Source organism: Vipera ursinii, assembly GCF_947247035.1.
Source record: "Vipera ursinii genome assembly, chromosome: 2".
Lineage (NCBI taxonomy): Eukaryota > Metazoa > Chordata > Lepidosauria > Squamata > Viperidae > Vipera > Vipera ursinii.
In genome coordinates, this window is record NC_139513.1 from 109,070,308 (window position 1) to 109,094,986 (window position 24,679).

At 40.7% G+C, this 24,679-nt stretch overlaps 2 protein-coding genes across 5 annotated transcripts; one reads left to right on the forward strand and one right to left on the reverse strand.

Moving 5' to 3' along the window:
- Positions 1-2,869: 2,869 nt before the first annotated feature.
- Positions 2,870-10,821, reverse strand: TRAPPC5 (trafficking protein particle complex subunit 5). Its single transcript, XM_083351648.1, has 3 exons — positions 10,790-10,821; positions 4,986-5,149; positions 2,870-3,552 (listed from the first exon to the last, which is right to left on the reverse strand). The coding sequence occupies exon 3, from the start codon at positions 3,543-3,545 to the stop codon at positions 2,979-2,981; it is 567 nt and encodes a 188-aa protein (XP_083207774.1). The 5' UTR covers positions 3,546-3,552; positions 4,986-5,149; positions 10,790-10,821; the 3' UTR covers positions 2,870-2,978.
- On the forward strand, positions 6,761-15,130 carry CLEC4M (C-type lectin domain family 4 member M). 4 transcript variants are annotated; one of them, XM_083351642.1, is made up of 6 exons: positions 6,761-6,794; positions 9,314-9,400; positions 10,020-10,154; positions 10,817-10,971; positions 12,687-12,787; positions 14,486-15,130. In XM_083351642.1, the coding sequence occupies exons 1-6, from the start codon at positions 6,776-6,778 to the stop codon at positions 14,613-14,615; spliced, it is 627 nt and encodes a 208-aa protein (XP_083207768.1). In that variant the 5' UTR covers positions 6,761-6,775; the 3' UTR covers positions 14,616-15,130. The 4 variants fall into 4 exon arrangements, with proteins under 4 accessions (XP_083207768.1, XP_083207770.1, XP_083207767.1 ...); XM_083351641.1 differs by lacking the exon at positions 6,761-6,794 and adding an exon at positions 7,395-7,472; XM_083351644.1 differs by lacking the exon at positions 10,020-10,154.
- The last annotated feature ends 9,549 nt before the right edge of the window (positions 15,131-24,679 follow it).

A 24,679-nucleotide genomic window follows, 5' to 3' on the forward strand; every position in this document is an offset into this window, starting at 1 on the left:
ACTTGTTTAGAGTCTGAAAGCCAAAGGCGGTGCATCGCCGTGTTCAACCTCAATTGGGAACATGTACCTCAAGTGACTCAAATTTTTCACTGCTCTGCACATGTCTGTGAAAGTGCTGCGAGTACTGATTTCGGGGTTACAAATTTAGTGAGCAGGTAATTTGCAAATATTGTCTCTGTAGTATATTGCTTTTATAGCTTGTTAATAGACTATCATAGAAAATAAGTCATTACAATCCTGATATATACATACAGTACATATACATCATGCTATTCTCTTTTAAGGTAAGTGACATTATGCAAAGTGCAGAAAAGAAGCAAGAAATAATATGCCAGTACCAGAAATAAGGCCTGAGGTAAGACAATGAAATAGAGCTAAATTTAGTTTATACCACTAGTCTTTCCTATCTCTTTCATAGCACTTAGCAATAGCACTTAGATTTACATATCACTCCATAGTGCTTTACAGCAGCGGCCCCCAACCTTTTGGGCACCAGGGACCGGTTTCGTGGAGAGAGGTTTTTCCGTGGACTGGAAGGAGCGTAGTTTTGCAGTTTCAGTGATTCCAAGAATTCTGATAAATTTGTACAGTATTTCTACTGCCTTTAAGCTAAGTCCTCCATTTGTTGGAGAAGGGAAGGTTTAGCTCAGAATCCTCACCTTCTTCCCTGTCAATCCAGTATACAGTACATTCACTCAACGCAGTGTTCCTTATCCAGTATTCACAACACAAGTGTCAACCACCTCTTCATCACAGATTCACTTTTCTAACATCTGAAAGAATTTCTTTTTCCAAATAAAGAAGGAAAGGGAATATAAAAAAACAAACAGTGGGCCAGAACAAGTTACCAGAGACTTATACATCACAGGTTTTCCCCCCACCCCAGTTGCATTTACCTGTTTGCATTAAAAATATACAAAATCCAGATAAGCTACATAGAGTAGCTACAAACTACTCCTCTGAGTTTGACAGTTTAATCTCAGAAAACTTCTGACAAGGAGCAGGATGGGGGTAGTGCAACCATTCTTGCTCTCCTTGACCTCTCAGCAGCCTTCAACACCACCAACCATGGTATCCTTTTGGGCTGGTTAGGGGGTCTGGGACCAGACAGCACAGTCTTGCACTGGTTTGACTCTTTACTCCAAGGATGGTCCCAAGTGGTATTGATAGGGAGAGATCCAATCCACAGCTGCTCTTCTTTGGTTTGTCACATGGATGGTACTCTCTCCACTCCTTTAATATCAACATGAAGTCGCTGAGTAAGATCATCCATCACCATGGGTTGAGATATCATCAATACATGGATGATACTCAACTTTATATCTCCATCTCCAAGTGAGGCTACTGCTTCCTTCTCATGGTGCCTGGAGGCTGTGGGAGTCTGGATGGGGGACAAGCAGCTTCGGCTGAACCCTGGCAAGACCAAATGGGTTTGGGTCCCTGAAGCTTCAAGATCTTTAGCTCTGGATAGGGTGGCACTACCCCAGATAGGTTTGGTCTGCAACTTAGGGTTCTCCTGGACTCCCAACTACTGCTTGGAGAGTAGATGGCAGTCGTGGCTAGCAGAGCCTTTGCATAACTTTGGGTTGTGCACCAGTTGCAGCCTTTGCTGGATCAGGAGTCACTGTGCTTAGTCATCCAAGCCTTACTCAGTTCACACTTGGGACTACTGCAATGCATTCTACATGGGGCACACTTGAAGAGCATTCGGAAGCCTGAATGATGTCAAATGGGCTACACTCAGAAGGAGAGATTAAAAACAGTCCTTAAAGGGCTATTTCACAAAGTTTATTTTTTTCAGTAAACCAATTCTCCAAAACATCAAGCGCATTAAACAGTAAGAACAGACTGATGTATTAAATGACAAATCAGTCCTGGGTAAAGCTGGTCAAAATTACATATATGAATAGAGTTTAAGCCAAGATTTGAAAACACAATGCTCTACGCTCCACTTTGCAGCTGGAAGAGGAAATAACCAGGACTAATTTTCATTTTGCTCCCAAAACTAGGATTGAAGAAATTCTGGTTAATTATTAAGCACTAAATGTAAAACTCTGGGTTGTTTAGATGAACTTGAAAAAACGCTCAAGCCTGGCACCCGTCATGCATTCTATCCATATAAGCAAGCTATAGCTTACTCTTCTGTATGGAGTCTATACTCATGGTCTTCTCATTTACTTTTTCTAAAAAGAGAGATAATCATGTACATTGCAGTTGTAATTATTACCCTCCCTTTCTCAAAATGTAGCAGGGGAGTTGCATGAAAGGCTGATTAAGTTGACAGGAAATGTGTGAGAGTTTTGGCCCAACTCTCAAAAGAGCTTTACTTAATACTCTGTCACAGTCTCTGCTGGTAGGTAGTAAAGCAGATTTATCTCCTAGTACTCAGAGCAAAAAGAGCATCATCAGTGAAAAACACACTTCACAGAAACAGGCAAAACCCTCACTCTTGACCGCTGCATTCTACTAGCTCTAAAAATATACATTTTAAATGAAATATCAACATAGGTCCAATTTCTTATTTCAGGTACAGAAAGAAAATTGGCTGCAATAGTCACAAATAATTGAAAGGACTAAGTAAAAAGGACAACAGCATAATCAAATAACCTGATGGTAGAGCATGCATTGTTTCATTAATACTGTCAAACTTCAACAGGACAGTAACCAAGAAATGCAATATATTGCCTTTCCCAGACTGATATCCTCCAAATATCTGAGATTACAGCTCTTTTCAGAATGCCTAGAAGTCAAGGATTATCTGACAAGAACTAAGTTGAAAAGGGAACTATTAAACACAGTAGCTTTTTCTGATGCTGGATCTTGATTTCCCCTCACCAAATACCATTTGCATATAATCAGGGTTTCAAAGTACCTATGAATAAATTACTTTATTGTAGAATGTGTGCACGTATCTATACATACTCTCTATATATACATATACACACAAGGACAATTCAAATTTACTTATACAAAATATATCAACGACCATCCAAGGCTTTGTCACGTGTGATAACTGACTCATCAAATTTAATCATGAGTGTGGTCCCTTTGTGCCAATGGGCTGTGACTTTAGCAGGGAATCCACTGCAAGTGAGCATGGCCTCCACAATGCCGGCGGTGAAGGAAGCACAGTTGAGGGTGCTGTTCTCCTTGGGAATGGAAATGTAAGTATTGATAAGAGGCTCTTTCTCAATGATGTAGTAGGTCTTGTCATCATCGTTGGCTTGCTCAAGCTTGTCAGCTTCCTTCCCAAAGAGAGCCTTCCAAACAGTCACCTTGATGAAGAGCAGAACGTTGATGACCTTGGTTTCCCGCTTACCATTTTTCTCTCGCATTACCAGCACATCCAGGATACGAGTTCCCACCTGCTGGCCTAGCTCAGAAAGTTTGTTCTGAAGCTCAGAAACAGAATAGACCCTGTTCTGGCAATACTGTACAATCTCGGAAAACAGCAGGGAAAAGGCACTGAGGCTTACATCTGTCTTGGGCCGGGTGAGCGAACGTTCAAGGATAGCAGACTTTCCACGGGTAAAACGCGCATCCATAGTGCTACTGAGGAGGGGAAAAAAAAACTTACCGAGGCAATAAATACATGGCTACAATATATATATATATATATATATATATATATATATATATATATATATATATATATATATATATATATATATATATATATATATGAAGGTAAAGGTTCCCCCGCACATGCGTGCTAGTCATTTCCGACTAGGGCCGGTGCTCATCTCTGTTTCAAAGCCGAAGAGCCAGCGCTTGTCTGAGGACGTCTCCGTAGTGGTCCCTATTTTTCTACTCGCATTTTTACGTGCTTTCGAACTGCTAGGTTGGCAGAAGCTGGGACGAGTAACAGGTGCTCACTCTGTTACGCGGCACTTGGGATTTGACCCGCCAAACTGCCGACCTTCTGATTGACAAGCTCAGCGTCCTAATCCACTGAGCCACCGCATCCCTTGTTATATATGTATATGCATACGTATATAAAAATAACTATATTTAAATTATACACACACACACACATATATATAATTCAAAAAAGCAGGCCTATGAATGTTAGTTACGATAAACATAAAACATTCTGATCCAGATGAAACTGAAAACAGTAACGGAACATTATAACTTTCATTACATTGTGTTGGCTTTTCTGAAGCTTTTAATTGGCCAAAGTGAAACAGTCCCCGTGACAGACCCAGACGGGATCCTTAAAGTATTCTGGATGACAGTACGATTTAGATGCTTTTGCTATCAACTTCATAACTGTAAATCAGAAGCAAAACAATTTGGCTTACATAACTCCCCCATTTCAGAGAGAGTTTCCTTTAGACTACATGGTGGTGGTGGTGGGGGGGAGAAAAACGTTCCCAAATTGTTTTGCTTTCTATGATGGACTTACAGATTTATTTTTTTAATCCCATTTATATCCCGCCCTTCTCCGAAGACTCAGGGCGGCTTACAATCTAAGCACAAATCAATGTGCTTAGCAATACCCTTCATTGTATGCATATGCCTGCTTATTAGGGCTTTCGCCCCCCCCCCAGTGCTAAAGCCCATGCTCCCCACGACCCCCGGCAACGTTACATAGCACAAAATTTGCTTGGGGGCAGCCCCGTCAGCTATATCCGATGTTGAAACTCAATGTAACATACGGCAGGGAATACCTTCCTCATGCCAGACACCAACTGCCCTTAGAGCAGGGGTAGGCAACCTCGGCTCTTTTATGACTCCTGGACTTCAACTCCCAGAATTCCTGAGCCAGCTTGGCTGGCTCAGGAATTCTGGGAGTTGAAGTCCAGGAGTCATAAAAGAGCCGAGGTTGCCGACCCCTGCCCTAGAGTGAAACCTCCCTCCAAATTAGAGAACTGGGGGCAACACGACCGTGACAGGACGGGGGGGCGGGGGAGCATGGGCTACAATCGTTTCTCTTGCAAACCAAGCCTCCCCCACCCCCAATCGCCCCCTCCATCTCTCACCCAAAGAACGAGATGAACCCTCGACCGCAGCTCCTTTTCTCTTCCGGCAGCAGGAGGACCGGAAAGAACGAGCGCACAGCGGAAGCAGCGGGAACCCGAAGGCGTCGCTATGGCAACGGGTCCGCGGCCGAGCCAGTTTCCCCGTAGCACTCCCCCGAACTAGCCTGCAAAAACAATGGGCGGCCACTAGATGGCAGAAAGAGAGGTAGAACTGCCTGGAACGGGCGCCTAGCCTGCCTGTCCCAAACTCAAAGCAGCTGGGAGGCGAGCGGGAGGCTTGCTCGGTGTAAAATATCATCGTAGTTAAACGAGTGTAAACTACTTCGTTTGACCACAACGGCTGCATGCTGCAAAATGTTAGGCTCGGCACATTACAATTTGTCATAGCTGGAATGGCTGTTAGAGCAAACACTGGTGAGTTCAAAAGAGAGGATTTATATACTTACCTTTAGGAAATAAATTCTGCTGTATAGCAAAACTACAGTATTAGTTTTGCTTTGCGCACATGGGAAATTCAAAACACCCCAAGAGTCACTTTTCCCATGGGAAACCATTTTATGAGAATATCTATGACTCTCAAGTTCAGATGTTTAGACGAATAACAGAATTGGAAGGGATCTTATAGAGGTCATCTAGTCCAACCCCCCCCCCCCGCTTAAGCAGGAGACCCTATGCCAGGGGTAGGCAACCTCGGCTCTTTTATGACTCATGGACTTCAACTCCCAGAATTCCTGAGCCAGCTGGCCCAGGAATTCTGGGAGTTGAAGTCCATGAGTCATAAAATAATAATAATAATAATAATAATAATAATAATAATAATAATAATAATAATAATTTATTTTTTATTTATTTATTTTTATTACATTTATATCCCGCCCTTCTCCGAAGACTCAGGGCGGCTTACAAGCTTAGCAGTAGCCTTCATTCTATGTATATGCCTGCTTATTAGGGCTTTCATACACCCCCCAAGCGGCATTATTACAAAGTCAGCTTAATTGCCCCCAACAATCTGGGTCCTCATTTTACCTACCTCGGAAGGATGGAAGGCTGAGTCAACCTTGAGCCTGGTGGGATGCGAACCTGCACTAATTGCAGGCAGCTGGTGTTACTTAAGGAGGCATTAGCCCACTGCTCCACCAAGGCTCTTATAATAATAATTTTATTTATATACCACCCTTCTCCCGAAGGACTCAGGGCGGTGAACAGGGCAAACATATAAAAAATACAAAAGTTAAAAAAGAATTAAACATATGCCCAAGCTAAAACAGTAAATACATATATTAAAAACAGCAGTAAAAACCCAACCCATCCCCCATCAGGCCAAGCCGGCTTGTTCAAATAAATGCGTCTTCAGATTGCGTCTGAAGGAGCGAAGGTTGCCTACCCCTGTCCTATACCATTGTACATTGTCCTCAAATATTTTGAAATCCTTTTTCATGTTTCCTAACTCTTTGGTTTCCTAATTTTTCCTTTCCCTTAACGACCTGACTTCCTTTGAAACAAGTCTACTTTATCTGAATTCACCATATTTTCCCCCATAAAGTTGCCATTTCCTTCCTTGTTAGCTGTCACTCAATGAAGGGACTGAATGAACAACTAAAAGCCCCAGCATGGAAGTGTTTGTGTTTGTTTGTGTGGTATCTAAATTACAGGAAGAACTTCTTGGAGTTTTGCAACACAAAAGCATTGTCATCCTCTCAAAATAAAATACTGATTGTCTTTGGGGAAGTATCTGGACCCTATTTTAGAAGAAATTTCTGGAGCCCTATCATACCAGAGCAGTAGAAAACATGGAAGACCAGATGAAAGGTAGGAAAAGGCTTCTACTAATAACTATGAAAGCTATATTTTTCTATGACAACCTGATCCTGTTTGGGGTATCAGATTAAGCTCTTCAATCAGGGCAGCAACTTTTAAATCTGAGGCAGATCTCAGAGAAGAACATGATTATGGGAATCTCTGGGGGAACAGACTGCATCAAAAGGCCAACCCACATGGAATTACAATGTTTTAGTAACCTCTTCTTTTGCTTTGTCCACATGAAATTACTATATATCATCCCCAATTCAGACCTGAGGCAGCTCAAAATCATCTTTAAGTCTTCCAGTTTTTTAAAAAGTCTCTTTTCATGATGTAATGAAAAACGGGTATGATCTGGCACATGTTACTGACCACATTTGCTTTTGTGGTCAAGGTTAGGGAACTGCTTACCTACCACTAACCACTTCAGGCTACTCTGAAGTTCTATAAACTTTTCAGACCTTATGTGGTTTCCTGAAAACACTCACAGATTGACATAAACCTGGACAGAGCAGTGGTTTGGTAGTTCTGTCACCAATGACTGCATTATAAGTTTTCTCTTCTGCTGATGAGTTTCATTGCAAAGTTAGCCAGATGTTCAGACTGGATTTGACATTTTTATCCACCTATTCAGTCCTTCCCAAGGACCTGAGATGTTTAATGGTGTTAGAGGAATCGTCACAGAATGTAAGTTGTTCCAAGTAAAGCTGCCTTTTGCAATTGGCTTATGGTGAATTTGTAAATGCCAGTATGTTCAAGTGGTGCTCCAATTGTTTTGGGGTTGCATCCAAGGTGCCTATTACTATTGGTACTGTTTTGCTTTCTTTTTCCAAAGTTGTTGTATTTCTGTTTACAGGTTTTTGTATTTTGTTATCTTCTCCAGTTCTTTCTCTTCTATTCTTCTGTCTCCAGATACTACCACATCCACTATCCAGTCCTTTTCATCTTTCTTATCGACAATTGTTAAGTCTGACATGTTATGTGGCAGATGCCTGTATGTTTGAATTGTAAAGTCCTAGAGTACTTTAATTATTTTTTATTATTATTTTATTTCTTCTGAGAACTTGCACAAGATCAGGGAAACATTTCTTGGGGCAATATTGAGTACTAATAAAGGAGAATATTTGCAGCTCAGGATTGAAATGAGGGGTCCTCGGTGCTCCCTGAGCTTGGTTGTTTTCTTGCAGATGTTTTATTACCTAAACTAGGTAACATCATTAGTGCTAGTAACATCACTAGTGTCTGCACTTCCCATAGCTGTTTTATAGCACAACAGAGTTACTTATATTCCAGGCTGGATGGAAGACAACAAATGCCATCCCATCCCATTCTGGCTGTGGTAGCATCATGGGCCAAGGTGATAGTTGTGAATCTGAAACTCTTCACTAGCATGAAACTGGATTCCTTCAACTTATAGCACTAGTCAGGAGCAGAACTAACTCATGATCATTTGCTCACTTCTGTTTCTCTTTGTGCTCCCCTCCATACCTTTGACGTTTTGCTCTTTCGCCCTTGATACCAACCAGATGTTCACCCCAACTCACGATACACCCTTCCTCCATGTATATACTCTGTCAGCTGGGCTACTAATCAGAACAATGGTGGTGCAATAAAGGAGGGGAAAGGGCCTATTTTAGGGTCAGGTTTTGGGAGAACCAGTTTGGCGTAGTAGTTAAGGAACCAGGCTAGAAACCAGGAGATTGTAAGTTCCAACTCCTACCTCTCTTTCAGGCCCAGGAAATAGGCAATGGCAAAAGAGGCATTTCTGAAATCTTGGTAAGAAAACTTCAGAGATTTTTCCAGGTGGTCATTAGAAGTCATCACTGACTCAAAGTCCCCCTCCCCTTCTAAAAAATATAGTGCCAAAGGGCAGAGAATGTGGGAACAGAGGGGGTGGGGGGGGGCAAAGGATAAAGGCATCTGAATATCTGGGAAAACAGGAAAGGCCCAGGGACCCATAAAGCGAGAACAGTCCCTAGTCTGGACTGAGAATCAACCTGACCCTGTTACCAGTCCACTGCAAATGGAATCTTTAAAGTCAACTTCAGGGTTATCCAGGACTATGGTAGGTCTTTGCAGTGCATTATAAAGACCATCAGGGAAATCTTTGCATTCAGGAGGAACAAGATTGTGCTCAAAATACAGATTTTGTTTTAATGATTATACAATGCTATTGCATCCTACTTGTTAGAGCAGAATGGTGGCAGAGTAGAGGTGAGAGGCATGCTCAAGTTAGCGTCAGGTTTGGTGTGAGTTAAGGAACCAGGCTGGAAAGCAGGAGACTATAAGTTTTACTTCTGCCTTGGGCACAATGATATTTCTTCCTTCTCTGAGTTGGGCTGAAAAAGTGGGTCTCCCAGCTAGTTTTTCATGCATAAGGCAGGAACTACAATTCACAGTCTCCTGGTTTCTAGGCCAACACCTTAACCTTTTACACCAAACTACGCCAAGCTTTTCCTATATAACAACTTATGCAGTCATGAGGGTTAAAAAAGAAGAGCAGAACTTAACAGTGTTTCTTTTTCTAGTCTTTGGAAGCAATCTTGACCATTCTGAAAGAAATTATCAGAACGTTGTACCTCCAAACAGAACAAGAGCAATGAAATCAAAGTCAGGTATGAAATTCTTAAAAACACAAAAGCATCTAGGGATGTAAATTTAAAATCATGGGGGATTTTTCTAGTTTGGGAAAAATTAAAAAGTCCCAATGTGGAGGGGAGATATGTATGATTTCAATGACCCCCTCCACCGACATGCTCTATTCATGCCTATTTAAATAATTGCTACATTGTTAACAGTGCTACAGAGGAATGAGAAGGTGATTTTATGAATATTTGATTGTGAAATTGTTGGCAGTCTTCTAGGTTTTTTTTATTTTATCTTGAAGCATTTTAGGGTCTAGGTGGCTCCGTTGAATTGGTATAGTATCTTCAATAAATTATAAACCAGAACTCCTGGCTGTCTTTTTAAACCTCTCTGTCCTCAGGTTTAAAAAGTATAAAAGTTTATGACATATGGCCAAGGTAGAATTATTTTGACCCATCTTTCCCTTCATATCCCACAATGTCCCCTTCTCGGGGATGGGAGGGAGATAATTTACTCAAGCATGGGCCCTTTTCAGTATTCTGACTTTTGTACCTATGCCTCCTTCTGCTTATATACATGTGCTCTGCTTTCTTCAACCAGCCATCGAACGATATAGTAATCCGTTTGCTTTCTATTGGTTATTTACAGGGGCGTCTTCATTTGTGCATATTGCCAGTCAGACGGGTTGCATCTCTTCGAGAGCCTCTAAGATCGTCCTTTACATCTTGGTGTGTGTATCCCTGTTGATAGCAACAGCTGCTTTTCTGCTGGCCTTTTTGAAATGTACGTCCAACATTTCAATCACATCCTTGTCTGATGTGCCTACTCATGTTTAGTTGTCATTATCAAACCATTGCTACGAGAGAACTCATTTACGGGCAATAAGAAATAAATTAATTCAGCTATAACAAAATAGTTTCCCACAAAACAAGAGTTTCACTATACTACTTTCGTTTCCTTCTAATCAACCAACTTTGTAGGTGACTCATGCTCTTGCATTTCTCTTGTATGGTTCATTCAGTCACCTAGATGCAGAGACAGAGGAGAATTATGTGCAGAAGCAGAAAGTGATGATCCCCTATTGAGAAAATCTTTGACCCTGCAGAAATGGAGTATGTCTCCATAAATATGCATGCTTCGGCTATCCAGAGATTGGGGAAATTGCACCATTTTAAAGCTGTAATAAGTAGAGGGGTTGGAGGAAAGTCATAGAAACGTAGAAAATTAACGGCAGAAAAAGACCTCATAGTCCATCGAGTTTACCCTTTGAGGTTCTTTTGTTATTTTCTTTTTAATTAATTTTAGTTAGTACTATTTTTATAAGGCTTAGGAAAAGGATAGCAGGTGTGTTTTTTATTTGTACCATATTGGAATAGTAATTTGGAAGTATAGAATCCTTGCAACACCCTCTTACTTACCATATTGCATGGTTCTGTGCCCTGCAGTTATCCCTCAGTGTCCAAAAGGCTGGCTGAAGTTCCAGACAAATTGCTACTACTTCTCTGCTGATCAGCAACCTTGGGAGAAGGCAATGAGTAACTGCCAAAGCCTCAACGCTCACCTGGTAGTGACTGATGATAAAAATGACACAGATAAGCAGGTGAGCCATTCCTTATGAGACAGATTATCTTGCCCTCTTAACGTTTCTCCTGCTACCGTTCCTCACCCACCCCTATTCTTAGGTAAGGCACAATACAAACATTTGCAACTGAGTGTGATTCAGATTTTCTACTGCCATCTGTTTCCTAAAGATTAAGTATGTGTGAAAGAAATCTTAACATTTTAAGAGGAGAGTATATCTCCTGAACATTCTCCGTTTTATTAAAGATTTGAAACTTTCACAAAAAGAAGCTCCCCCCCTCTCTCTTTAATAAAAATCACAAGCACTTTTAGCTAGCTGACATGTACACAGGCTTAAGAGAGATTCCAGATTTGAAGCTGCATTATTCCAATGCATACTAAAAAAAATATACTGGCAAAACAATTACTCATCTGACTGTTATTCTGAATTTATCCTCTGAACCTTCTGTTCTAGCTTGCGGCTAAATGGTGGTGTCCTGATTTATAGTGTGAGAAGGACAAGAATTAGTGCAGAGTTCCCTCTCTCTTCCTTTGCACTAACATTTCTTCCTCCCCCTGCCATTACTGCTCTTCAGCTGCTGTTCAGGGTGACCTACGTTTTTAAGCCAAGTATTGACTTGGAGAAGGAATGCGGTGGCTCAGTGGGTTAGGACGCTGAGCTTGTCGATCAGAAGGTTGGCAGTTTGGCAGGTCAAATCCCGAGTGCCGCGTAACAGAGTGAGCGCCTGTTACTCGTCTCAGCTTCTGCCAACCTAGCAGTTCGAAAGCACGTAAAAATGCAAGTAGAAAAATAGGGACCACTGCGGTGGGAAGGTAACAGCGTTCTGTGCGTCTTTGGCGTCTAGTCATGCCGGCCACATGACCACAGAGACATCCTCGGACAAGCGCTGGGTCTTCGCCTTTGAAACGGAGATGAGCACCGGCCCCTAGAGTCGGAAATGACTAGCACGCATGTGCGGGGGAACCTTGTGGGGGAACCTTTACCTTTTTTATTGACTTGGAGACCTAGTGGGTACAGAGGAGAGTCCACTGTGAAATAACACAGACTCCCCACTGCCTCAAGCAGAATGTCCCTGGAATATAATGCCAGGGACCAGATGATTCATTGCATCTGCCCACACAATCACAAAATGGCCAATAGATGCCACACTGATTCCATCCCCAAGGAGTTACTTGACTGTGACACTGAACTGAACGTGAGTTACCTCATTGTAAAACTCCCAAGCCTGTGGCCAATTTAAGGAGGGGGGGGAGTTGCTTTAACATCAAAACAGATAAGGGCAACTTCAAAGCGCCTCAGATATGAGTTGAGGATGAAATGAAAACAACATCAGGACAAAGAATTTTGCCACAGCATGTTTGAAGTATACTTGAGCACAACTGGGAAAAGCTAATTGACCCCATTGTTAATCCCAATCTGTCCTCAGAGTTATCTGTTAAAGCTTGCTGCTGGATGGCATTCTGGAAATCTCTGAATTTTCCTTTCAGTATAAATAATTGAGATTCATTAATTCACATCTGTGTGTTTTGTATTTTTAAAGAATTTTCAAATAGAGCTTTTTTTCTATTATCTTGGATTGTTTTGAGAGAAGTGAAATTCAGTAAACGTAAATCTGCTGCAATCCTAGTTTGGGTGAATGCCACCAGTACCCTTAAGTCCTGATTCAGTGAATTGGATCTCAGTCATAGCTCTGGACATTAATATAATCCTTTTTTGCTTTAATTTTTCCCCAGGAATTTCTGGACCATCTAAAAAATTCTAGCTATTGGATTGGCCTCAGGAGGCACCCTAAAGACAAGTGGATGTGGATAAATGGCAAACCCTTTCCAGAGGCGTAAGTAAAACTTAACTGATGATGGCTCTTCCTCTGACTGTTCCTTTCTCGATAAGTCTTTTAGGAGAGAAAAAGAGAGAAGGAACCTGTAGGAAGAGTAGCCACAGATGAATGGAATTGAAATAGATTTTTCAAAACATTTTAAAGGTATTTTTTCATTATGGTGACACCTTTACATCATGAGTAGAGTAGATCAAAACCTCTTGCTTGTAGGGACAAACTATCACTTGCCATGTTCATTTAAGCTGCTCAAAAGAAAGGAGACCGCTTCGTGGAGACCCACCCATGGAGGAGTCTATTATAGGCTGCTTTTCAAGGTTTCCCTCTTCTTCCGTTATAGAAAGTCTGGAGAGGAGAGGGAAAACCATAGCTTGTGAGCGACACTGAGGAGGAAATGTGTATCTCTTGGTGGCATCTCTTCCATAAAAGTCAAGTCCTGGATTGCCACCAAGAAAAGTTAACAACCATATTTACCTAACCATTGGGTAAAATCCTTAATGGAAGAATACCCTAATTCATCTAACACGAGGACCTGCCTATTGGTAGGTTCACCCAGGCATAAAGCTGAGTGAGGAAAGGATGATGGGCAGTCTTGCTTTTTATTCATGGCTGCCTTTCCAGGTTGAGTGGTGGGTGGTACACTGGGAAGAAGGTGCCAGGGGGGAAACCTGGCAAATAGCCAGCTAGATATTACAGTCAGAACAAAGATCTACAAAGATCAGACACATTTTTCATTTTATTCCAAATCTCATACGTTATTTTTTTTAACTGCCTTCAAGCACAGGTGCATAGTTAACCTGTCCACAGTGGATTGACTGCTAAGTGCTGTTGGAGTTTTTGCTATTGCTATCCATATTAGAAAAAAAATTGCTTGAGTGTTGAATTATAGCTTCTTTACCCTTTTCCCAGATGCTATAGGTTTTTTTTTATTTTAGTACATGTTTTTAGTATTTTTAATACCCAGAGTCAACATGCATGAGATGGGCAGCCATGTCAATCCACTGAATAAAGAAACATAGTTTGGTTCATCTCAAAATCTTTACTTAATTCTTGTTCCTGCCTGGAGAGATTGGTGAGGGAGCAAAATGGATGAGATATATAACAAATAAAACCATTATATGCACTGAGATACTGATCAAAGGGGAAGCGGTGGCTCAGTGAGTTAGGACGCTGAGCTTGTTGATCAGATGGTCAGCGGTTTGGCGGGTCAAATCCTAAGTGCCGCAAAACAGAGTGAGCGCCTGTTACTCGTCCCAGCTTCTGCCAACCTAGCAGTTCGAAAGCACGTAAAAATGCAAGTAGAAAAATAGGGACCACTATAGTGGGAAGGTAACAGCGTTCCGTGCGCCTTTGGTGTCTAGTCATGCCGGCCACATGACCACGGACATGTCCTCGGACAAGCGCTGGCTCTTCGGCTTTGAAACGGAGATGAGCACCGGCCCCTAGAGTCAGAAACGACTAGCACGCATGTGCGGGGGAACCTTTACCTTTACCTTACTGATCAAATAGTGATATTCAAGCATTGTACAAACTTATCACCTTAATTTTGGTTCCAATAGATTGTAAGAAAAAGCTATATCCTAGCAGTGCTAAAGAACCTCAGGTTGAAAGTCATCCTGAATTTATTTATTCTTAACTGACACTGTAGGAAAGATCTTCCTTTTCTAATAATAAATGCTTGGCATTTTTTCTTAACAGGACTCAATCTATTGAAAATAATAAAAAAGAAGACTGTATGTATAATCTCTGGAAAGATTCTAAAAGTAGGAAAAAGAAAACTGCTTGTACAGAATATTTTCCTTATATCTGTGAAAAAGAACAAACATAAAACTGCAATTTTACAAAGTTTACATTTTTGTTTTGAAAAAATCATGTACTTCATTATTTGATAGTTTCTACCTAATTTCTTATGGAGTTACAATTTTTCAAATTCTGCAGTAATCAGAATAAGACATTCCAAATAGGAGATGCTGCTGCCTAACAAACACAATTTGTCTTTTCTTGTGTTTTTTTTATTTTATTGAAACAAGGTAAGGATAAAATAGATTGTAAGGTGGAGAATATTTTAAAAATGTTTTAAGGAGTGTTGTAACTTTAAGCAAGAAGAAGCATCCATATTCAATCATTCTAACTTGAAAAACACTTGTATAGATAAAGCTAACATGTGACATAAAATATTAATGTAGCCAACAAGCAGTTTTTAATAAATCTATCTGGAACTCTAGAGGTTTTCAATGTTTTTTTTTGCTCTTGTATTAATTTTTTAGCAACTGGTTAGTGACCACTATAAGGTTATTTTGTTATGAATTTTTCATCAAATAACTTTTCTCAAAGCTATCTGCACATTTATGAATAGATTTAATAGCTTTACACTTGCTTGAAACATCACACTTGTGACATATTTTATAGACCAAACAACTATGCATAGTGTTCTTGTATGCAGAGAATTGGGAACATGTCCTAGAATAGGAGAGCAAGTTCCTATAGTTCCATTGTTCTGGCAGAAATATTTGTCCCCTTGATAGCATTCCTGATGGCATGCTATTGCAATTGCTTCACTGCTGTTCAATTCAGAATATTGTTCCAATAATATTTTGCCAAAGTAGGTTGAGAATAATACAACAGCATAGTAATGCTGAGCTTGTCGATCAGAAGATCGGCAGTTTGGCGGGTCGAATCCCGAGTGCCGCGTAACAGAGTGAGCGTCTGTTACTCGTCCCAGCTTCTGCCCACCTAGCAGTTCGAAAGCACGTAAAAATGCAAGTAGAAAAATAAGGACCACTACAGTGGGAAGGTAACAGCGTTCCGTGTGCCTTTGGCGTCTAGTCATGCCGGCCACATGACCACGGAGACGTCCTCGGACAAGCGCTGGCTCTTCGGCTTTGAAACGGAGATGAGCACCGGCCCCTAGAGTTGGAAACGACTAGCACGCATGTGCGGGGGAACCTTTACCTTTACCTTTATAGTAAATATGGGATATTTTGTCCATGCTCCTGGGAAAGAATTCCTACAGATACTGAATCATGTGAAGTTAAACCTGAAGTTTCATTCTCAGAACTACCTATATTCCTATAATGAACTGATAATGATGGGGAAATGCAAGGAATTGCTAGGAATTTAGAAATAGAAGCTACTATATTTGAAAGCCACATTTCAGCTCTTGAATGTGTTGCCAATGGAAGTAATCTTTTGGAAGATGAGAGTTATCCTATAATTTTATGCCATCAGTCCTGGAGTATATCTATTCTTTCCCACAACACTTCCAGGCTGTCTGCTTTAATTTACACCAATTTCATAAACCTATCAATCCTGTTAGATCTAGCAGTTCTTAGTACAATCTGCAATCACTTGTAATCAGTTGTTCAGCAACAGAAGTTTTCTTGAAACTAGCACTCGAAGACTGCTAGAAGAGCATAACTATATAAAATATGTATCATGCAATAGGAAATGGACTTCAGTTGAATGCTGGGGGTGGGGGGAATCAACCTTAGACCCCCAACAGTCTCCCAGTTCTAGGATAAGACTTTAATCGCAGTGCAGACCAGGATAGCAATGGATTTCCCCCGTGGCTTCATGTAAATGTTGAAAAATGGTGGCAGATAATTGAGTGATATTATTTATGATAAAAGACACAGCCACAGACCAATCTGGTTCCTCACAATCCTCAGCTAAAACTGCCCAAAAAGCAGAACCACTGAATGTGGGAATTCTTGAAGGGGGAAAAAAAAAGGATGGTTTTGGACATTTCAGTCTTATCTCTCAATTAAAGTATCAGTCCATCCTTTAGGGATTCTGTGAGAAAAATGGTAAAACAGCTCACAGACACCCTGTTTTCATGTGCTCACTAATAAGTAAGGGTTGGAATCTCTTCATCTAATTTCCGAGATCCTGTAAATTAACCCATTTTCCTGGCATTACATCTGATTAATGAGTTTTTGGTAAATTTTGCTTCCTTGGCCATGTATTGCTTGTAGGGCTTGACACAATGTGAACGGGTACCTCCAATCCTCACAGATGATTCAGGACATACTATGGGGGCCTAAAACAACCAGGGCGAGCATATTCTTATTCAGGTCCAGGCAAAAGTCAACTGCTTAGCAATCAGTGCTATCTCTCTTCCATGCCCAGGGTTGAATCTTGGCTGGTATAGATAATCTGCTTTTTCCTGGTCATTCTATAACTGGTTCCCACCTCCAATGCCTCCATAGACCCCTGTAAAAAGGGAAAGTTATAGAGGGTGAGATACCGGTTGTTTGTTTGTTTGTTTGTTTATTTAATTCGATTTATATACCGCCCTTTTCCCAAAGGACTCAGGGCGGTATATAAATTAGTACAGCTGTATCCAAAGAGGATCTCTTGAGGCAAGATTATAATATATTCTTTTATAAGGCTGCCAGGACCTCCTACAACTGGACCAAGGCGCACACAACTTCCTTGATTCAGCTTGTCACATTCTCCAGCCATACTTGAATCAGGAAAGGCAGGTGTCTAGCCGATAAATCAATGAAGACATATCAGAAGTCTATCCACTGGAGTCTGTGGACCAAAAGGAGTAAAACTACTACATAAACGTGGCATAGACTTTTATGTTTCCTAGGTTGTATACTTTCCTAAAACATTTGTTGCAAACACTGTAAATTATTTTTTATCTCTTTCTCCCTATCCTGCGTAGTATAAAAGCGATGGATTTCATGAGGATCTTCTGGAATCCTGTCTATCATGTCACTCGGACAAGTGGCTTCTTCTTTGCTAAGGCAGGATTGTAGATCAAGGATTCTTTACATGCCTAAAATCCTTCAATTCAAACCCAGACCACTCCAGTTAAGAGGTGGAAGTCACCCCTGATCAGTGGCGTAGCGTGGGGGGTGTAGGGGGGGCCGGCCGCACCGGGTGCAACATCTGGGGGGGCACGCTCGCACTCGCAGCTCTCTGCCCCTGCCTGGCTCACTCACTCTCTCTCACTGCAGTGCTGGCTGTGCGAATCCGATCCGAGCTGCCGGGTCGCCACCCACTGTGGAGGGGTGTGTGCCAGGCGTGCAGTGCGGGAGGGACAGTGCAGCGGCCGGGTGCTTGCCCCGGGTGCTGACAACCCACACTACGCCACTGCCCCTGATACAGGAACAGATCCTTGCTTGAGGGCCTGGAGGGCTACTGCAGGTCCAAGCAGAGTGCTTTGAATATGGGGTTAAAGGCCCATTGTTTGCTATATACAGATTCCTGATTTGCTCCACTTTATGAACATTTGCTTATTTAACTCTATTTATAATCTGCCCCAGTTCCAAAGGATTTTTTTTTTGGTCAGTTTGGTGTAGTGGAGAAGGTGCTGGCCTAAAACCTGATAGGCTATGAGCTCCTGTGGCATGAAAGCTGGTTGGGTGAACCTAGGGCCAGTCTTCTCTCTCAGTCCGTCCCACCCCAGAGGCTTACTATGGGAAGAATAGGAGGAAAAAGGAGTATTAGATATATTCACTGCCTTGAGTTACTTATAAAGTAAGTAAGGAAGGATTTAAAACAATAAAATTCTGCATAACAATTGGAAAAACAAAACAAATGAAAGAAAAAAAATCCAATTCCAAACTCTCGGTTAATCATCTGGAGTCAGTAAAATAAAACAGGTCACATAGTTTTCGAAATAACAACAAAATGGGAACTGCAGATACTCACTGTCTATCCCCTTGGCAACCAATATAAATGTTATTCTACATTGATAAAGAGTTACCTTGCCACTGCCTTTTGTGCCAGCTGCAGTTTCTGGGTTATCTTTTAATACAGCTTCACATAAAATAAATTGTAGTACACCACTAGAACATTTTGCTCTATTACAATGTTGAAAATTCAGGACGTTTCACAAGCAGAATTCCAAATACCAGGCTCAGCTAGCTTGAGAGTGTCTAGCTAGCAGGAACATGGGCTTCAACAATATCAAAATGGCAGGCATGAGCAGGTGACCAAAGCCCATTCTTTTTCATCTGCATGCATTTCATGTGATTCATTTAAAAAGGGTGGGGCTTCAATAACTGCAGTTGCACCTGCCATTTGATGTAATTGAGTCCTCTCCTGCTCTTCAGACGTGTTGGATTAAATTTTACTACCACCAAGCATGGCCAAATCCTCCATATGCTGAGGGTGCTGGGTTAGGGAAGGCTGATACCACCCTTATTTTCTTTATATTTTTAAAAGCAAATGCTGCAAAAGTAACCTATGATCTTCTTATGAAACCAACTTCCTGATCTTCTAGATCTTTTGGAACTTCAGCTCATAAAATTCCCCGTTACAATGACTAAAGACTGTATATTTTAAGCATTCAAGGAGTTGAAATTCCTTCCATCATACTTAGTGAGCACTAGAGAGGCTATCCTTCCTTCCTTCCTTCCTTCCTTCCTTCCTTCCTTCCTTCCTTCCTTCCTTCCTTCCTTTCTTTCTTTCTTTCTTTCTTCCTTTCTTTCTTTCTTTCTTTCTTTCTTTCTTTCTTTCTTTCTTTCTTTCTTTCTTTCTTTCTTTCTTTCCATCCATCCACAGTGAACAGTGTTGATCTATTTTAGCTATCCACTATCTAGAACAGAGACCAATCCCCGATCCATGGACCGGTACCGGGCCATGACATGCCAGCAACCTGTCCGCACAAACAAGCAAAGCCCCATCTGTAAGGATGAGGCAGCACACAAAACCACACACTTTCCGGTCCGTGGAAAAGCCTTTCTCCACAGAACCGGTCCCTGGTGCCCAAAGGTTTGGGGACTGCTGAGCTAGAACATGTCCCAAAGGTGCTTTTCTAAAAAGCAATTGGACTTTCTTGGGTTTTTTTTTCCTTGAAAACATTTTGCTTCTTATCCAAGAAGCTTCTTTATTAGAAACAAAATGTTTTCCAGGAAAAAAAAACAAAGTCCAGTTGCCTTTTGAAAAGAATCTTTGGGACAACCATGACATGGACAATTGAGAATCTCCATAAATTTATTTATTTATTTATTTATTTATTTAGTTACATTTATATACCGCCCTATTCCCTGAGGACTCAGGGCGGTTTACAGGGAATTAAAAAATCCACCATACAAAAGTTAAAAAACCAAATTAAAAAATATTAAATTGACCCTGTATACTTAAAACCCCAGTTAAAAATTTCTCCTCTAGAACGTGATTAAATAGTAGCAGTGGAAAATCAGAATCTTACCAAAGGATCAGGTCAAATAGACATATTTGTGAAGAATAAAATTTGATGGGATGATCTTGAAAGATTGCAATGAGGGCAGAAAATATATATGTGCAGGGAGATAACCTGTAATAGTTATCCACATCAAAGTACACTATTAAACTAAGATGTTCTATATACAGTACTTGAGAAATGATACACGAGTTAGACCAGCTGATAAAGACCTCAGCAACTACAAGCTAGTGATAAAAAAGTCAGTTTACTCTAGTGCAGGGGTAGGCAACCTTGGCTCTTTTATGACTCGTGGACTTCAATTCCCAGAATTCCTGACCCAGCATTCTGGGAGTTGAAATCCACGAGTCATAAAAGAGCCAAAGTTGCCTACCCCTGGTCTAGTGATTAAGGCACCAGGCTAGAAAGTGGGAAACTGTGATTCCAGTCCTACCTTAGCCATGAAAGCCAGCTGGGGTAATTTGGGCCAGTCACTGTCTCTCGAGCCAACTCACCACACAGAGTTGTTCTTGTGTTTGACATGTCTGCTCTAAGTATAACTTAAGTCTTTTTTGTTCTGGCTCTAGCTGAGTTCAACCCATGTTCTCTCTTTTTTTAGTTATCTCTAAAGGGCATAACAAGCATAAGTGAGTGTTTCAGCAACACATACTGTTTTCCAGTTATCTGGAAATTAAATGGGAAATTGAGGGGAAATGGAAAAGGAGAGAGAGAGTTAAGAACAGTGAAATAACACAAGCAAGTAGCAAAACAACAAGGTGGAAAATAGTTTTGGAAGGGAATTTCAGCTTGCAAAGCAGATTGGTACACTAATAATCAGAAGGCGATGAAAGAAAATTGTCTCAGTGTTCAACTGGAAAGTAAAACATGAGTGGAAAATGCTGAAAAGGGGTAAAGTTGTTCAATTCTGGCATTAATTCATCTTTCTACATTGCAGAAAGTGACCAAGTCCAACAATGTGATGCACGAACAATGGAGATACAAAAAGCCCTTCAAGGAATATCTGATTTATTTAGATATATCATAAAACGTAAAATTATGTCCAGCTGACCAGGACCTATGTATGATCTATGGGGAAATGTGTAAGTATTGACAATTCTTGTCATCATTTCAGTTTTGTAATCCTTTTGAGGAAGTGGCACCAATGTTGATGCCAGAAGCACCGTCAAGGCACAGCAACCGATTTCTCTTCAAAAGTTCAACTAGGACTCAGGAGCTAGCAGCTGAGAAATTAAGGACATGACTCAGGTTTATAGTCCAGCAGTTTGAGCCTTACCACTGCATGATGGGATGAGCTCCCATCACTTGACTCATCTCCTGCCAACCTAGCAGTTTGAAAGCAAGCAAATGCAAGTAGATAAATAGGTACTACTTAAGTGGGAAAGTAACAGCGTTCCCTGTTTCATTGACATGCTGTGGCATGTTGTCAGGCTGGCCACATGACCTGCTTGCCTTCCATTTTTCAACCTTTGAATTTGGAAAGTCTTTGCATCGTGTTTTAAAAGCAATTCTGTGTGGTTTCAATTCCCTTTTGCTCTTGGGAGCTGAAAAATGTTCCTTGAGGGTCAAAGGCTTCTTGTGAAAAATATCCTTGTTTAGTTTGGTTGCAGGAACTGCCTCGAAAGGGATATGCAAGTGAAAAGAATGGCTCAAATTCGGGTAAGGACTGTAAAAATAATATAAAATGGGAAGCATTAGCTTATACAATAAAGAGATGGGTTGGATATAGATGACTAAGAAAGACTTAAAAAGTGAAAGTTTGTTTAGTGTTGAAATCCCAGGTGGAGCAAAATTAGGAATACATGTACAAGAAAATTGGCAAAGCTCAGAAAATACTTTATACCCTTTTGACAATAAAGAGCTCCCAAGAACTCCCAATAAAGAATGTTTTGCAGTTGAGCTAGATCCATCTAAATCCCTTTCAAAGTAGTGTACACATCCCCCAAAGTCCTACACAGGCAGATCAAAGTAATTCTCTCTCCCTTAATTACTATTATAGTTATGAAGAGATTGGAGAACTGCTTGAACCTGATGGGTGACCAAAACAGTAAATCATAATCAAAAGTTTGTAAAAAAAATATCCCACAGAATATATGATTTATAAATCATTGAAAACCTGAAGATCTAAGGGCCAATCTGAATGGCAAATGTAAACTTCTCATATCAAGAATCAAAGGGAGTAAAATATTCCATCTTTCATGAAAATCAAACTGTAAACTCTCTGAAAGCCTAGACATTAATGAATAGTCCCTCTTTGAACTGGTCAGTTAAGACGTCATTCCAATCCCCAATCCCAGCATATAACTTAAAGCCAGGAGTACATCCTGCTCTGAGTAGTTACTCTTACAGAGGCAACATATTTTGTCATTGGTGATTACTCGATATATAGAATTTATAAGTTAGTCTTCAAAAATGTCATAAAATTGGCAGTTGCCTAAGTCCAGGCTGTTCTGTAAAGGAGGAGGGGCTCTTGTTCCCTTTTTTGCCCATTGCTAGGGATAAAGCTTATTTCCAAAATATTTTGGCTGATGGCAGATTAATTCACACAGGCAGGAACTTTCATTAATCAATAACTCGTACATGCATAGATGTATTGCACATAAAGCATTCAAAATAATCAAGTGGAGGGAAAAGATGAGACCATTGAAATAAGTGGTCAAAATTCACTGGTAGGCAAGCAAACAAACAAATAAATGTCTGAAATGGTATAGGGTTTCCTGCCTTAGCAGGGGGTTGAACTAGATGACCTCCAAGGTCCCTTCCAACTTCTTCTTCTTCTTCTGATGATGATGATGATGATGATGGGAAAAGGAAGTTAGAACCAAGGGGGACACTGCTGAATATTGCAATTCAATACAAGTCAGTAGATTAATACAGTCTACTCAAGACTGGGCAATGAGAAATTCCTTTGGTATTAGAAGGCTGTATAAATTCCACTGACCAAGAAGGTAGCAGATTTTATTCCCATCATATTTGTCAGGCAGAGAGACAAGTGTTCAGGTGAGAAAGCTTTAGACATTCAAAAGGTGAGCAGATACTGATGTCTTTGCATGAAAAAGAGCTCTTGCTGTGAAATATCTGAATTTTTAGGCTGTTACTGTACTGTACACCGAACTCCCAGTATACTGTGGTTGCTTAACTTTGTTATGGGGTTGCTAATGTGTTCTTTGGCTGTTTCAAAAAAAACAAACAAAAAACCCTCATCCTTCAGGCTAATTGGAATGAATGGACTTTGCTGTGGATTCACTGTGAGTTGTGAATCCATGAATTGCTGGTAGTACTCTTGCGTGATTCAGAGATGATTTTAAAGAAGTGGTCCAAAACGGCATAAAGAAAAATGACAGGTACTGAAATAAATTAAAGACAGAGGGAGGGAGGGAGGGAGGAACCATGTGATGATGGGGATGAGATGGCTCACTCAAATTATAAGAAATACAGGACATCTTCTAAATATTCCAACTTTAACCAATTGCATTTCCCAGTTTGCTTTCAGTCGTGTTTCTCATGCTACTGAAGCTTGGTGTCCAACCAAATGCTGTTGGCCATGGCCCACGGCATCAACTCACTCCACACATTCCCATCTTCATAGAAGTATTTTCCACTTGGAAAATCTCTATGCATACATTTGTGCTCTCAGTTCCCTAAAGCAGGTGTTTCCAACTTGGCAACTGTAAGATTTGTGGACTTCAACTCCCAGAATTCCTTAGTTAGCCATTCTGGCTGGAGAATTCCAGGAGTTGAAGTCCACAAGTCTTCAAGTTACCATGTTTGGAGACCCCTGCCCTAAAGACTGGAATGTTTTCAGTGGTTTCAGGAACATCAGTTGGGTTGTGATGTTGACAAAACAATGAGGTGAGAACATGGGGTTTCTTGCTGTAGGAAAACATGTTCACGATAAGTTTCGGTATAGTAATAGTCAATTTTGCTTTTCAGTTTCACTGTATTTCCTGTCGTAGTTTTCTGGACACCCGAAGAGATAGGCCATATTCTTGGTCTTTGTCCTCTGTTGGTTGCCTTAGAAACTGTAGAATGCAGCAGTCACTTTGGCTAATGGCAGCTTGTGTCCTGCCAGTGATAGAATGATAGAGGTGGACAATTTAATGAAAAGCAAAGTACTGTGAAATCAGTGGAAATGCCATTTCAGAGCTCATTAGGGGAAAAGGGAAAAGGCTTTAGCAGAAAGTCTGCAATTCATAGCAAGGCTCATGTTAAATGTATTGAAACTGGGGGAAAGGAAGTGTGTATATATATATATATATATATATATATATATATATATATATATATATATATATATATATATGGTATATTTAAGTAAATTTGTCAGATTTTTCCCTTATATTCATAATATCTGCACATATTAGTGCTTTATCAGCGGTTTATAGAAGATACTGAATGAAAGGGAGACATGTGACTTCTTAAAACAACCACGACAGTGTGGTCTAGTAGTAAAGCATCCATCTCTCAGTTTAATCTACTTCATAGGACTGCTGTGAGAATTGGATAGTAAAGCAGCAGAGAGTCTGGCGAACCTCAGAATTAAAAGATCTAAATTGTTTTCTTCTCTGCTTTTTTACCGCCTACTTAGCCAAGGTTTAGTGGGTTGGAGAAGAGTTTTTCCTATTTTCATCTTTGACTTTGGGAGAGTAAGACAGATTTGAAGGTGGGAAATCTGCAATATCTTTTGGCCTTATACTGTGGTTTGTTTTGTTTTGTATGCCCTTTTGTGAATATCC

Excerpts from the sequence above, each read along its gene's own strand:
- TRAPPC5 (XM_083351648.1), bottom strand. The coding sequence starts at position 3,545 with ATGGATGCGCGTTTTACCCGTGGAAAGTCTGCTATCCTTGAACGTTCG.
- CLEC4M (XM_083351641.1), top strand. The coding sequence starts at position 7,439 with ATGTTTAATGGTGTTAGAGGAATCGTCACAGAAT. Across the intron at positions 7,473-9,313 it reads TAGAGGAATCGTCACAGAAT|TCTTTGGAAGCAATCTTGAC; the intron begins GTAAGTTGTTCC and ends TTCTTTTTCTAG. Across the intron at positions 12,788-14,485 it reads GGCAAACCCTTTCCAGAGGC|GACTCAATCTATTGAAAATA; the intron begins GTAAGTAAAACT and ends TTTTCTTAACAG.